Source organism: Saxophila tyrrhenica, assembly GCF_035928015.1.
Source record: "Saxophila tyrrhenica strain CCFEE 5935 chromosome Unknown scaffold_27, whole genome shotgun sequence".
In the NCBI taxonomy this organism is placed as follows: domain Eukaryota; kingdom Fungi; phylum Ascomycota; class Dothideomycetes; order Mycosphaerellales; family Extremaceae; genus Saxophila; species Saxophila tyrrhenica.
This window is the reverse complement of record NW_027041759.1, coordinates 56,742-68,567: the sequence shown is the minus strand read 5'-3', so window position 1 is coordinate 68,567 and position 11,826 is coordinate 56,742. Positions and strand designations below refer to the sequence as shown.

The window sequence follows — 11,826 nt, the reverse complement described above, 5'->3', positions numbered from 1 at the left end:
CGTGCAAAGATATCAGAGCATGTAGTCATATATGTACACTGCAGAGGCTTCTAATAATGTGCCTGTGACCCGCTCCGCGTCCTCTTCAACAGCCCGCTCGCGTATGCTGCTACACAGCTCAATGTCCTTCCCGGTGCTTGGCTCCCTCGCCGGATTCTTGCTCTGCCGCCTTGATGAACTCTCTGTAGCAGTCTGTTAGCCCGCACCGTATCGCGCAGACAGACGAAAGGGCGCGGTGTCCGCTTCGTATGGGCCAACATACTGTATGAACTTCTCCTCATCCTGATCCTTCGCATTGATCGGGGGTGCCTTGGGCGCCTCCTTCTTGCTGCCACCCATGCTTGCCCAGCTGCCGATAAACATCGTCGAGAGGGTCGCGATCGAGAGCTACATCGTGGAGTCAGTATTGGTCTATCCAAGTCGAGAGCTGGCTGTAGTCCAGGCGGGTGGAGGGAGGATGAAGCGCTCGATGTCTTCGATGGACATACCCAATGCGAGCCGATTTTCTGACCGGCGATCTGGTAGTAGACGACCATTTTGGCGTTGTTGTATTGAAGCTGCGGTGGAAGGGTATCGGGCGGGTAAGAGGTCGTTCAATTGGCAGTAGAGTCGTCGTGGTGAGGTCCAGGTCAAGCTTCAGGGCCGGGGAGCTTCGGGAGTGAGCCACTGTGGCTGGGCAACGCCTCACAGACATCGGGAGCGATCGGCTTCGATATGACCACCGCGCTTCATGTGATACAGCTGTTGTCAATCATCAATAAATGGACGGGTTGGGTTTGATATATAATCTCGATCTTGGAACAAGGAACATGTAATTTACACCATATACACCGCCACATACCACCGATCCAACCACCACCATGCCCAAATCTAATGGCTCCGACGACCCCGTCTCCACCATCCCCCACGAACGCCCCGAAGACCGCCCCGACTTCTCCCAACCGCTCCCCAAAAAGAAACTCCCCGACGCCCTCCAACAAACGCTCGACTCCGACGAACGCTTCTGGGATGTCCTCTCCTCCGGCAAAGGCGAAGACAGCACCGAGTCCGGCGTCCGCTATGCCGCCTACGCCTCTCGTCTGCGGACGATCATGCTCTCCGCGCAGCGGTACATCGCCTATACTAGTGATATAGGCGAGTCGTTCCGGCCGGTCGCGCATCCGTATCTCGTGCGCGGGGCGTACGGGGTTAGTTGGCTGTACTTGGGCGGAGATGTCGCGCATGAGGGGTATAAGGCCTATGTGCGGAATCAGAACATTCTGCACCCCGAGACGGATGGGAAGAGTACGGAGCTAGCGCCTGCGGCGACGGGTGTGGTGCCGGCGATTGACGATTATAGGGCGAGGATGGCGGAGCGGGCGGTGTTCCAGGGTGTAGCGAGTATGGGGCTGCCGGCGTTTACGATACATTCGATTGTGCGGTATAGTGGGCGGGCGATGAAGGATGTCAAAAATGTGAAGGTACGGACGTGGGGACCGATAGGATTGGGTCTGGCGGCCGTTCCAGCGTTGCCGTTCTTGTTCGACAAGCCGGTCGAGCAGGCGACCGAATGGCTGTTCCACAACGCCTTTGAGCTGGTTGGAGGGCCCGCTGCGGTTGGAAAAGATCCAATCACAGGGGCGCATGTGCCGCAGAAGGAGAAGGAGCTATGATGTTGGAATCTGTGGTTGATGGCTGATACTTACACTACGGAGCAGCGATCTGGTGTACGGCGATGCGGCGCTATATTCTCGAGTCGATACCATCTGTTTATATATACGACATCGAATCTCATGTTGATTGGATCAGTATCTTAGCCAGCAGCCCTTTTCTCCCATTCATCCCTCTGACGGCCCTCTTCCTTGGTCGCACTCTGCAGAGACCGATCGATTAACGTTGACGTTGGCAAACCGTGCGGTTTCCATCAATGAAAACTGATGTGTACTCATAGATTATCTGGCAACGAAGACTCGATCTGAAAGCTCATGTCGAACCCCACATCAAGCAAGACAAGCTTCGGAGTCAATCTCATATATCGCGACTTTATCTCGTCATCGATCTCGTCTATCACCAACCATCGGAGAATGTGCCGGAACGATGACCGGACCATGGTTCGCTACGCTCGGTGTTGTAAAGGCGGCATCGTCCCTTTGTACGACTTCCGTCTCAGAGCTTGTACAGCGGGAACATCAGGCCGTCAAACATCAATGCCAGGACACATACAACACTGGAGATACCAACTCAAGATTACTTAAATAACTATCATGAATAACCTCAAAGATCTCCCTTCCAAAGCCATGGACTTCATGTTCTCAAATGAACCTCGTCCTGGCTTGCATCCTATCCCAGGCACAGAGCCCATTCGGATCGAGGCTCTCATCCTGCCGCCGTTGATGTACTACGTTGCGCTGCTGTTCCTTCCACCAGCGCCACCCCAAGCAGTTGATACTGTGGCCTTCAAGACGCTCCGAAATGGGCTGGCTATTCTTGCTGGGATCTTGTTCTTCCGATTACCGTTGGCTTACCATATCCCACAGAGCATTGGTAACAAACGGATGGGCAAACCTTAGCATTTCAAAGGCATTTGCTAACCTTCTTGCCCTCCAGGTCTCAACTACCAACTCTCGCTCGTAGGTATCTATGGCGGATGTCGAGTAATCGACGTCTTCTTCATCGGGCCGTACCTGTTCAACCACATCCCCCGCCGCGTGCGCTATGAGCATCGGCCCCGTGTCGAAACGCCCGCAGCCATCGACAAGAAGGAAGACCCAATGGACAAATTCTCCCAACCGACCACCAGCAAAAAGCGTGTCGGGTTCGCTGACAGTTCTCCGACCCCTTCATTCTGGGACCGAAGGCCCTCCCTTGCGTTAGACGACTACATGCCAGCATCCGCCGCCGACGCTGCAAACACAGCAATGGGTCATCTAACCACCGCAATGAACGGTCCACGCATGCAGCCCGTCTACGAAGTCGGCACCCCCGAAGACGGCTGGCCCCACACTTTCCACGACCGCGCGAGCTGGGCTCTCGAGCTCGAACTCAGCATGCGTGGCATGGGCTTCACCTGGACCACCGCAGACGTCCGTCACACCAATAAAACATGGCTTCCCACGGTCCACAACCGGCTCCACAGCATCGCTACCCACGTCGTCCCCGTCATGCTGCTCTGTCTCTTCACCATCCGGGACATCTACACCACCCACGTCCTTCCCTCCGCGTCGGCCCCATTCGATTCCGCCTCCGCCTTCGACGAGCGATTAAGCCTGCCGAACCAACTCCTCCTCACAGCCACCCTAGGCGCATTTCTAATGGTCGCCTTCTCCCTCGCACACTCCCTCTTCGCCATCGTCTGCGCCCCGCTCTCGCCGTCCCCCTTCGCCTTCTTCCCTCCCCTTTACACCACGAGGATCTGGAGCATCACCTCCGTCCGCGGATTCTGGAGCTACGGCTGGCATCGTCTTTTCGCGCGGCTATTCCTCGTGTACGGCGTTTGGCCGGGTCAGTGGCTCGAGCGGAAGCTGCTGGGGAAGAGGGGGGACGAGCCGGCGGATGTGGGGAAAGTGGTGGGTGGGTTTTTGAGCAGTGCTGTGGTGCATTCTTTTAGTGTGAGGAGTGTGCTTGCGGGTGAGTGGGGGAGAGCTAAGGGAGAGGCGGTGTTCTTCGCCAGTAATGGTGCAGCGGTGGTGGTGGAGGAGGTTGTGGCGAGGGCTGTGGTGGAATTGAGGAGGCGGTTGGGAGTCAAGGAGGGGCAGTGGTATGATGGGGTGGTGGGGAGGGTGTGGTGGATTGCGGTGTTATTGTTCAGTGGGAGGAATTTTGCTAGGGGTTGGGTGGATGCTGGGTTGGTTCGGGAGATGGCTGGTTATTGAGGTCAACAGTGGCTTGGAACATTGTCTTCTCAAGGAATAGCAGTCTAGATTTCAACTGCGTCATGAAGGCACAAAGTACGCCCTCTCTATCGGCTCCCTCGCCGTCTCCCACGCCAGCCAATCCGATCTCGTCGTCCTGTATCACACGTTAGCACCAGTCTTCATCTCGCGCTCACATAGGAAGATGAACACTCACGGCAACAACCCCATCCCATTAACCTTCCACACTCCCAACGCCAACGCAAGCAAATTACACCCCACAAACGCCGCCTTCACCAACATCATATCCCCCTTATTCCCCTCCGTCTCCAGCCGCGCAAACGTGTTGTTAATGTTCAACACCGCCTGCACGGGGCCCTTGAACAGCATAAACACCATCATGATGCTGAAGATCTGCAGCGAGTTGCCGGTCATGTACATGCCGATGGCGTTCATGGGGAGTTGTTTGGCTGGCGCGAGGGCCAGTTCCCAGGCTTTTTTGAGCTTGAGTGTGTCCATTTCGGCCGGTGAGGGCTGTTTGCGAGGGGTCGCTGCGGACTTGGATTTGTTGGAGCGGGAGGGTTGCAGGGCGGTGGGGGTGGTGTAGCCGGGTGGGTCGGCGTAGGCGCCGGACTTGGGTTTGGACGGGGGTGTGGAGGCGAGGTCGAGGACCCATTGAGGAGGGGGCGGTGGAGGGGCCATCGTTACTGTTTGTTCGCGGCGTTGGAGTGTTCATGTTGAGGCCAGATCGTTACTGACGTCTCGCTGCCCGCCAAGGCCGGTTCATTCACCTCCGAGAAGCTTAATGCCACGCGCTCAGACTTCCCCGGAGTCGTTAGAAACTACCTCACCTTGCTATATCACTCCATACTACTCATATTAGCCCTGCACCGACGCTGGAGGCAGGCACCCCACGACCACCTTGTACAGAATACCTAGTATCGACCGCCCAAGCCTGCTCGACCCCGCACGAATCGCATCACGAGACGGACGACACTCTTATCTTGGTAGCACATTGGCTGCAGGCGTCTTGGGGTGGTGCATGAGGCGGCATTGTGCATACTGAGTGCCCGTTCGGGCGAGGGAGGCGTCTTGAGGCAAGATGAGCTCCAAGGGGGAGGATGCGAAGCTCTTTGCGAGAGTATGTTACTTTCACATGTTACTTCCTTCCATTCCACCAGCCCGAGAGCCTTCCACTGCAGCCCTTCCATGGCCCTGCTCTTGTACTCCATGCACTGCCTCTGTCCTTGCAAGCACCATGATGTTCCTCCCCGTCTTAGCCTACACCGTCCCACCACCCTACATCTACCGAAGCTTACTCTTCTCCTCCAACCCACAGGGCAAAGTAGCTGAGCTACGCGCGGAGCTCACGGCGCCGGGCGGAAAGAAGGACAAGAACTTCTTGACCAAGAAGATCGCGCTGAAGAAGATTGTGGCCAACATGACGATGAGTAATAATGATATGGTTGCACTGTTTCCGGATGTTGTGGATACGATGGGATTGCCGAGCTTGGAGATTAAGAAGATGTGAGTGGGCCGCTCTAGATCTTGAGGTATTGGAAGCGGTATGGACAGGACACTGACGGGAGGCAGGTGCTTCTTGTTCTTGGTCAACTATGCGCGGGCGAAGCCTGAAGTAGCACTCAGAGCATTGCCTATATTGCTCAAGGTACGACGTCTTCCAGCTCCTCTACACACACAGCTGACTGACTTGCAGTCCAGGATCTCGAAGACTCGAATCCGCTCATGCGCGCGCTCGCCCTCCGGACCCTTTCGTATATCCACGTCAGGAACTTCGTCGAAGCGACCGTCCAACCGTTGAAGTCACTGCTTAAGGACAATGACCCATACGTGCGGAAAACCGCGGCTTTCACGGTGGCGAAGCTGTACGATCATGATCGAGTGCTTGTCGAAGGTAGCGATCTCATCGACAGGCTCAACCTCATGCTGCGGGATGAAAATCCAACAGTTGTCTCGTCTGCGCTGGCTGCGCTGATGGACATCTGGGAGAGGAGCGAAAGCATTAAACTCACAATTGACTACACGAACGCCAGCAAGATCGTGCAGATATTACCCGACTGCTCCGAGTGGGTCTCTTTCACCAACTGCGAAATAACTCTTGCTGACGAGAGGGCAGATGGGGCCAAACATACATTCTCGAAGCACTCACATCCTACGTACCGCAAGACACAAGCGAAGCCGCCCTCCTTGCCGAGCGCATCACTCCACGACTGTCCCACACCAACTCTGCCGTTGTCCTGACCTGCATACGAGTGATCCTCTACCTTATGAACTATATCGACTCCGACAAGACCGTATCGAGCTTGTGCACGAAGCTTAGCCCGCCTCTCGTCACACTCTTGAGCAAAGGTCCGGAGATCCAGTATCTGGCACTGAGGAATGCTCTGCTCATCCTCCAGCGACGGCCAGAAGTTCTCCGCAATGACGTCCGGCTATTCTTCTGCAAGTACAATGACCCGATCTACGTCAAAGTCACCAAGCTGGAACTCATCTTCATGCTCGCGACCGAGAGGAACATTAAGGAAGTTCTCACGGAATTGCGAGAGTATGCCACTGAGATTGACTTGCACTTCGTCCGGAAGTCGGTTCGAGCGATTGGGAAGCTGGCCATCAAGATCGAGCCGGCGGCGAAGCTTTGCATCAACACATTGCTCGATCTCGTGGCGACGAAAGTGTCGTATGTGGTGCAGGAAGCTACGGTTGTCATCAAGAACATCTTCCGAAAGTACCCGAACCAGTATGAGTCGATTATTGCGACGTTGTGCGAGAATCTGGACTCCCTGGATGAGCCTGAGGCGAAGGCAGCTATGATCTGGGTCATCGGTCAATATGCCGACCGCATCGACAACTCCGACGTCCTACTCGAAGACTTCCTAGACAGCTGGCAAGACGAGACCCACGAAGTCCAACTTGCGCTCCTCACTGCAGCAGTCAAACTCTTCATCCAACGCCCAACGAAAGGCGCCGAGATCGTGCCCAAAGTCTTGAAGTGGGCGACTGAGGAGACCGACAACCCCGACCTCCGAGATCGAGGTTACATGTACTGGCGCCTCCTATCCTCAAACCCAACCGCGGCCAAAGGCATCGTCATGGGCGAGAAACCACCCATCACCGCCGAAAGCGAGAAGCTCGACCCCGTGACGCTGGAAGAGATGTGTCTCGTAGTCGGCACGCTGGCCACCGTCTACCTCAAACCCGTCCACACTGTCTTTCGCTCCACCCGACCACGAAGACTCCAAGAAAGCCCCGCCCTCCAACGCAACAAACTGCCCTCCTACCAAGCCGCGCAGCAAGCCAAACTCCTTTCCGGTGGTATCCACACCAACGGCGTCACGAACGGCCAACCACCGAACGGCGACGTGCTAGACGAAGCAGACGCCTACTTCGCTTCCGTGGGCGGCTCGTCGTTCGCTGTCTCAGCATCTGGCGATTTTGCGGGTAGCCCGACGGCCGTGGCGGGTCGAGGAGGCGAGCAGATGTACGTGGTGAATCAGGGACAGGGGTTGGGGCAGATGGGGACGACGCAGCATGCGGTGCAGAGGGATGATGGGGAGGGGGATTTGTTGAGTTTTTGAGATGAGATTGGGCACGTAGGGGCACTAGTTGTCAGCCCAGGAAATGAGAATGACGTCTTCGTGGTCGCCTTGCGCAGACCAAATACCATGAGCAGCTACCGAACTGCAAAGACATTCTGTTCGACCTTGAGACCCCCGTTCCTACCAACTCTGAGGAAATAATCAAGCAGTCCAAGTGCCCAAATTCTGTACCATAGGCTGATACCCATCGAATCGCGGCAACGCCGGCAAGATCTGACTGACCCAACCGATTATCTGCGGCGCTCCGAAGCAGAGACGGCATCCTGTGGAGGTCGATTGCATTCGAAAGCTCTGTTTGCTGCTGGCCTGATGAAAGCTGCTGCTCACGCTGAAGGGTCCCAGCCCACGGAGAGGAGCCGCTGTTGGATTGCTGGGAGAAGTGTTTCTCGATGTGTTGGGTATCGCCGCTGAACTGTTTTCGGGTTCGTCAGCACTTACGACGAGAACGTGCAAAGGCGAAAGCAGGAGAAGACACACCTCGACCGTGGTATCTGCAGCGACGAGAGAGGAGGTCGGATAGGCCGGAAACATGCTGTAGTTGCTCAAGTTCGCGATTGCGCCGCCGTCAAAATTCATGGGGTCGGCGTCGGCGGCCTTTTGGGCGATCATCCATTTCTTCAGCATCTCCGGTCCCCGGCTCAGACTACATAGGAGTGGCATGTCAGTTGGGAGGTTGGGGTTGGGAACATTCATGGAGATGGAGGAGTATTACTCACTTGATGCCGTTGGCCACATCGAGCTCGTTGTCAGCAAAGAGCTCACCGTACAGCCACGGGCGACCAATGTTGACGACGAGGGCGGAAAATGTGACGCTGACGTCGCAGCTTGACATATCGCTGGAGAAGTCACTGCACAGGGGACAGAACACGTTAGCATTTTTGGAAGATGGGAAAGCATGGCATTCGATGCTCACCTCGAAGATTGGTCATGCGAGTAAGCCCCGCCAACAGACCATAAACCCCATCCAGCTCCACCACCAACGCTGAAGCCCCGTGAGCTCGTAGACGCCGTACTGCTTTGGTCTTTGGCAGAGAAGGAGCACTTGATCGAAGTCCATGGATCACTGGCCGTGCCACCTTGCGGCAGTGTGTTGGGATCGGAGCCAGCGGCACCGGGAGTTGTCGATGCACCAGAGGCGTTTGGTCCTACACCGAAAACTGGATTCGGATTCTCGTCACCGGCAACTGCTGCTACCGTGCCGTCCGGGACGCCGTCGTTGCCGGAACCTTTGCCAGCAGTGGCGCTGGCGATGACCGTTGGCCCCGGAGGCTGCGATGCCATTTTCTTGGTGCGGGCTTGCTCAAGCTTGCTGACGTTGCTCTGGAGCGTCATCAGTGTTTGGTGCATCCAGCCGCTGATGGCTTTCTTGCTCGTGTCTATCACAGCCCAGTCAGCTTACTTCTTGCCTAAAAAGACGACTGCAATGCTCAAGCAGTACAATAATACTTACCGTCTGTCATGGTCGACGAAGCCCACTTTGTCCAGTCCGCAGCAGCTTGGCGATGAGTATCGACGGCTGCCGCCAGATTTGCCCGGCTAGTGTTGAGGGTAGTAGTGGCCGTCTTCACAGCATCGTCCTCTAGGATATCCGCCGGCGTCTTCCCGGCCGCTTGAGCCTTCTTCATGGCTCCCGCTAAAACTGCTTGCGCTGTGTACGTCCCTTGATAAGCAGTTTGCAGCGTGCCGTCCGCGGCGGAAGGCTTTGTTGGCTCTGTGGCATCCGCTGCCGGCAGCGGGTAAGTGGCCTTAGTCGCATCAACAGCGGTCACGTTATTCTGGGCATCCACTGTCATGCCCATTGCCGTCGCTATGGTCAGATAGGAGATGCGTAACTGGTTGAGACGCTCGATCTCGCCATCCAGCTGGTCGATGCTGTAGGCGTCGTTCCTCGCAAACCAGCCTTCCACTCTTTGCTTGCACAGAGATGCCCTGGAGGTACAATCAGCTTTGAGAAGAGACTAGGAACACCGCGTCTTTGGCCTACCAGTTTTTGGGTGTCAGCGAAACTTGCTGAACCTAAGCCGAAGGATTGGAAGGGTCAGCAAGGGTCTCGATGCTTCGAAAATGGTAGGAGGAAAGGGAAAAGGGAGAAAGGGAAAGGGGGAAAGAGGACTTCGTTTGCTCCGTCGGTGTCTACGATCGTCGAATTTCGATAGGATTCCTGGCGAATGATCAGTGTCATACTACGAGAAGCAAGGGTGACGAGTCGCTCACTTTGCTTTGCTCGATTCTGGCCATGATGGAGTCGATATCTGGCAAGCAGGAAGTCCTTGGTCAGACCTCTCTCCAAAATCGCAATCAAAACCAAGCTTACCAACGATACCCCAGGTACACCTCCGTTAGTTCGCAGTACGGAGAACCTGCCGATGCCCACAGGTCGAGCAGCGGGTAGTCGAAATTTGGGAACCACCACGGCGGCGGCGGCGGCTGCTGCTACTGCTTCTGCCTCAAGTTGCTTCTCTTTCTCCTTCTTGCTCTGTCGCTTCTTCTTTGCCGCTGGCTTCTTCTCCTGCCCATCGTCCGTCCTAAGCTTCTTCGGACCAGGCCTGAGGCTGTCAGCTGAAACAGTCCCAGCAGCATCGTCAGCAACTGAATCATCCTCGCAGTCCTGTGCTTTACGTTTTCGCCATTTTGACTGGCTGGCAATCCCTTTCAATCGCTGCAACTCGGTATCCCCTAAGCCGGCTTCCAGAACATACTCAAGCATTTCTGCTTCTACTGGTTGAGCAGGGTCGAAAGCGACACCATCCTTCTTCACGTAGACGCTCCAATCTTCGTTGACGGGCTGTTTCTCGACGTTCAGCTCCGTTACTCTCAACGGTGAGAAAGTGATTTTGCGTTCCACAGCTGCTTCGTTCGGGTCTTGTCCGCGCTTGCGCACAAGCTCGACGTTGAAGACGAGGTTTGTCTGTACGCGGTCGAGTGGAGCATTCGTGAACGTCCTGGTCAAAAAGACTAGCAAGATGTGTCTGATGTACTCCCTGGTTTGGAAGTTAAAGCGCTCCAGCAGAAAGGTCCGGAGCTTCCCTTCGTCCATTTGTTGAAACCACCCTTTGCTGAGAGCCCGCAGGTTGTATGCTTGCTCGCGGTCGACACCTTGGGCTCTCGGTAATTCTTGACATGAAGGTCTCGCGGATAGCCGAAGGGTACGAAGATACTCCTGTTCGATTGCTCGAAATACTGTTTCAAGCATACTGTAAAGTGGTCGAGCTCACGGAGAGGCGTTTCGCACAGTACCCGACCAAGTCTTCCATTGTCGAACTGCGCAGCTGCAAGTGCGGCCCTCGGTTCACAGCCCTCGAGTCCTTTGGTGTCGTAGTCACCCCCGCTTAGAAGGGCGAACAGAATGAGACCTTGCCGATCATTGTTGAAGTCCCTTGCAATTATCTCCGAGCGGTAGACCTGGACCAGAGAATCGCTCTTCTTGTTACCCTTGCCAGGTTCGCGATGTTCTTTGATGAGTGCAGTGGCACCGAACATCAAGGTGTCGCCGTCGTCAGACCAGACAGCATCCACGATACCAAGTCGATTCAATAGAGCGCATTCAGCCTCGGCCTCTGCAGGAGCTCGATGATGGACGACCTTGAGCACATCCAGCGTCTTGCGGAGGGGGTCGATCTTCTTCCAGTCAATGCGACCAGCAACGCCGCCGCGCTTCCAGGGTCTTGAAGGGCCGTCGAAAACGAAGAGTGGCTGGATGTTCATCCGCATCAGACCGAGCACCCACCATAGGATGGCCTTCTCGATTGGATTGGCCCGAGGCTCCTTTGCCCGGATTGCAGCTACCTGCGCATCGGTCAAGTTGTGGAAGCGCCATCCCGCTTCATCAATGGCTACTCGCAGAGGTCTTCCGGTACGTTTGAAGTGCTCGGTGGAGAGCTCAGCGATGGAGTTGACCTCGCCGTCGCCAAGGATGTCTCAGAGGCTGTACAATGTTAGCTGACATCCAATGCATCGGAATATAACATCTCCCAGACCCAGGGATTCCCATGACGACTTTTCTTCACCGAATACCGCTCCTCTTGTCGAGACGAGGTGGAGTGAGGTCGAACGCGCCTCGCGGACTCTACGCGTGGGTGTGCCACATGCCTCGCGATACATGCTCAGAACTACGCCAAGTGGAAACACTCTCTGCACTTCACCCGTCGGCCTCAAGCAGACACAGTCCCTGCCCGTCCGTCGCTGAGTTCGTGGACCATACTCGGACGGAAGGACGATTCCCATGGACAACATATCCGCGGCCTCGACAACGGCGTACTCGCGATTCAATTGGGTGGCCACGATCGGCACCCCCTCTGCCAGGAGCCGCAGCCTCGTGGTGGCGTACTCATGGCTCTCGCTACCAGACATGGTCTACAACCACTGGGGTAGAGCCAGTC

At 55.8% G+C, this 11,826-nt stretch overlaps 6 protein-coding genes across 6 annotated transcripts; 3 read left to right on the top strand and 3 right to left on the bottom strand.

The window, feature by feature from the left end:
- Positions 1-118: 118 nt before the first annotated feature.
- On the bottom strand, positions 119-536 carry LTR77_010809 (uncharacterized protein; the record flags this gene model as incomplete). The annotated part of the gene is made up of 3 exons (XM_064808026.1): positions 119-182; positions 263-387; positions 489-536. The coding sequence occupies 3 exons, from the start codon at positions 534-536 to the stop codon at positions 119-121; spliced, it is 237 nt and encodes a 78-aa protein (XP_064653748.1).
- A 324-nt stretch (positions 537-860) lies between these two features.
- LTR77_010808 (uncharacterized protein) lies at positions 861-1,652 on the top strand (the record flags this gene model as incomplete). The annotated part of the gene is made up of 1 exon (XM_064808025.1): positions 861-1,652. The coding sequence occupies one exon, from the start codon at positions 861-863 to the stop codon at positions 1,650-1,652; it is 792 nt and encodes a 263-aa protein (XP_064653747.1).
- Positions 1,653-2,243: 591 nt separating this feature from the next.
- LTR77_010807 (uncharacterized protein) lies at positions 2,244-3,851 on the top strand (the record flags this gene model as incomplete). The annotated part of the gene is made up of 2 exons (XM_064808024.1): positions 2,244-2,523; positions 2,587-3,851. 2 exons carry the CDS (start codon positions 2,244-2,246, stop codon positions 3,849-3,851), a joined length of 1,545 nt encoding a protein of 514 aa, XP_064653746.1.
- Positions 3,852-3,911: 60 nt separating this feature from the next.
- On the bottom strand, positions 3,912-4,532 carry LTR77_010806 (uncharacterized protein; the record flags this gene model as incomplete). Its single annotated transcript, XM_064808023.1, has 2 exons — positions 3,912-3,987; positions 4,048-4,532. The coding sequence occupies 2 exons, from the start codon at positions 4,530-4,532 to the stop codon at positions 3,912-3,914; spliced, it is 561 nt and encodes a 186-aa protein (XP_064653745.1).
- Positions 4,533-5,088: 556 nt separating this feature from the next.
- LTR77_010805 (uncharacterized protein) lies at positions 5,089-7,426 on the top strand (the record flags this gene model as incomplete). The annotated part of the gene is made up of 4 exons (XM_064808022.1): positions 5,089-5,357; positions 5,424-5,499; positions 5,553-5,917; positions 5,968-7,426. The coding sequence occupies 4 exons, from the start codon at positions 5,089-5,091 to the stop codon at positions 7,424-7,426; spliced, it is 2,169 nt and encodes a 722-aa protein (XP_064653744.1).
- A 162-nt stretch (positions 7,427-7,588) lies between these two features.
- Positions 7,589-11,797, bottom strand: LTR77_010804 (uncharacterized protein; the record flags this gene model as incomplete). Its single annotated transcript, XM_064808021.1, has 8 exons — positions 7,589-8,090; positions 8,164-8,295; positions 8,361-8,823; positions 8,898-9,376; positions 9,432-9,463; positions 9,762-10,607; positions 10,643-11,364; positions 11,425-11,797. 8 exons carry the CDS (start codon positions 11,795-11,797, stop codon positions 7,589-7,591), a joined length of 3,549 nt encoding a protein of 1,182 aa, XP_064653743.1.
- Between the last annotated feature and the right edge of the window lie 29 nt (positions 11,798-11,826).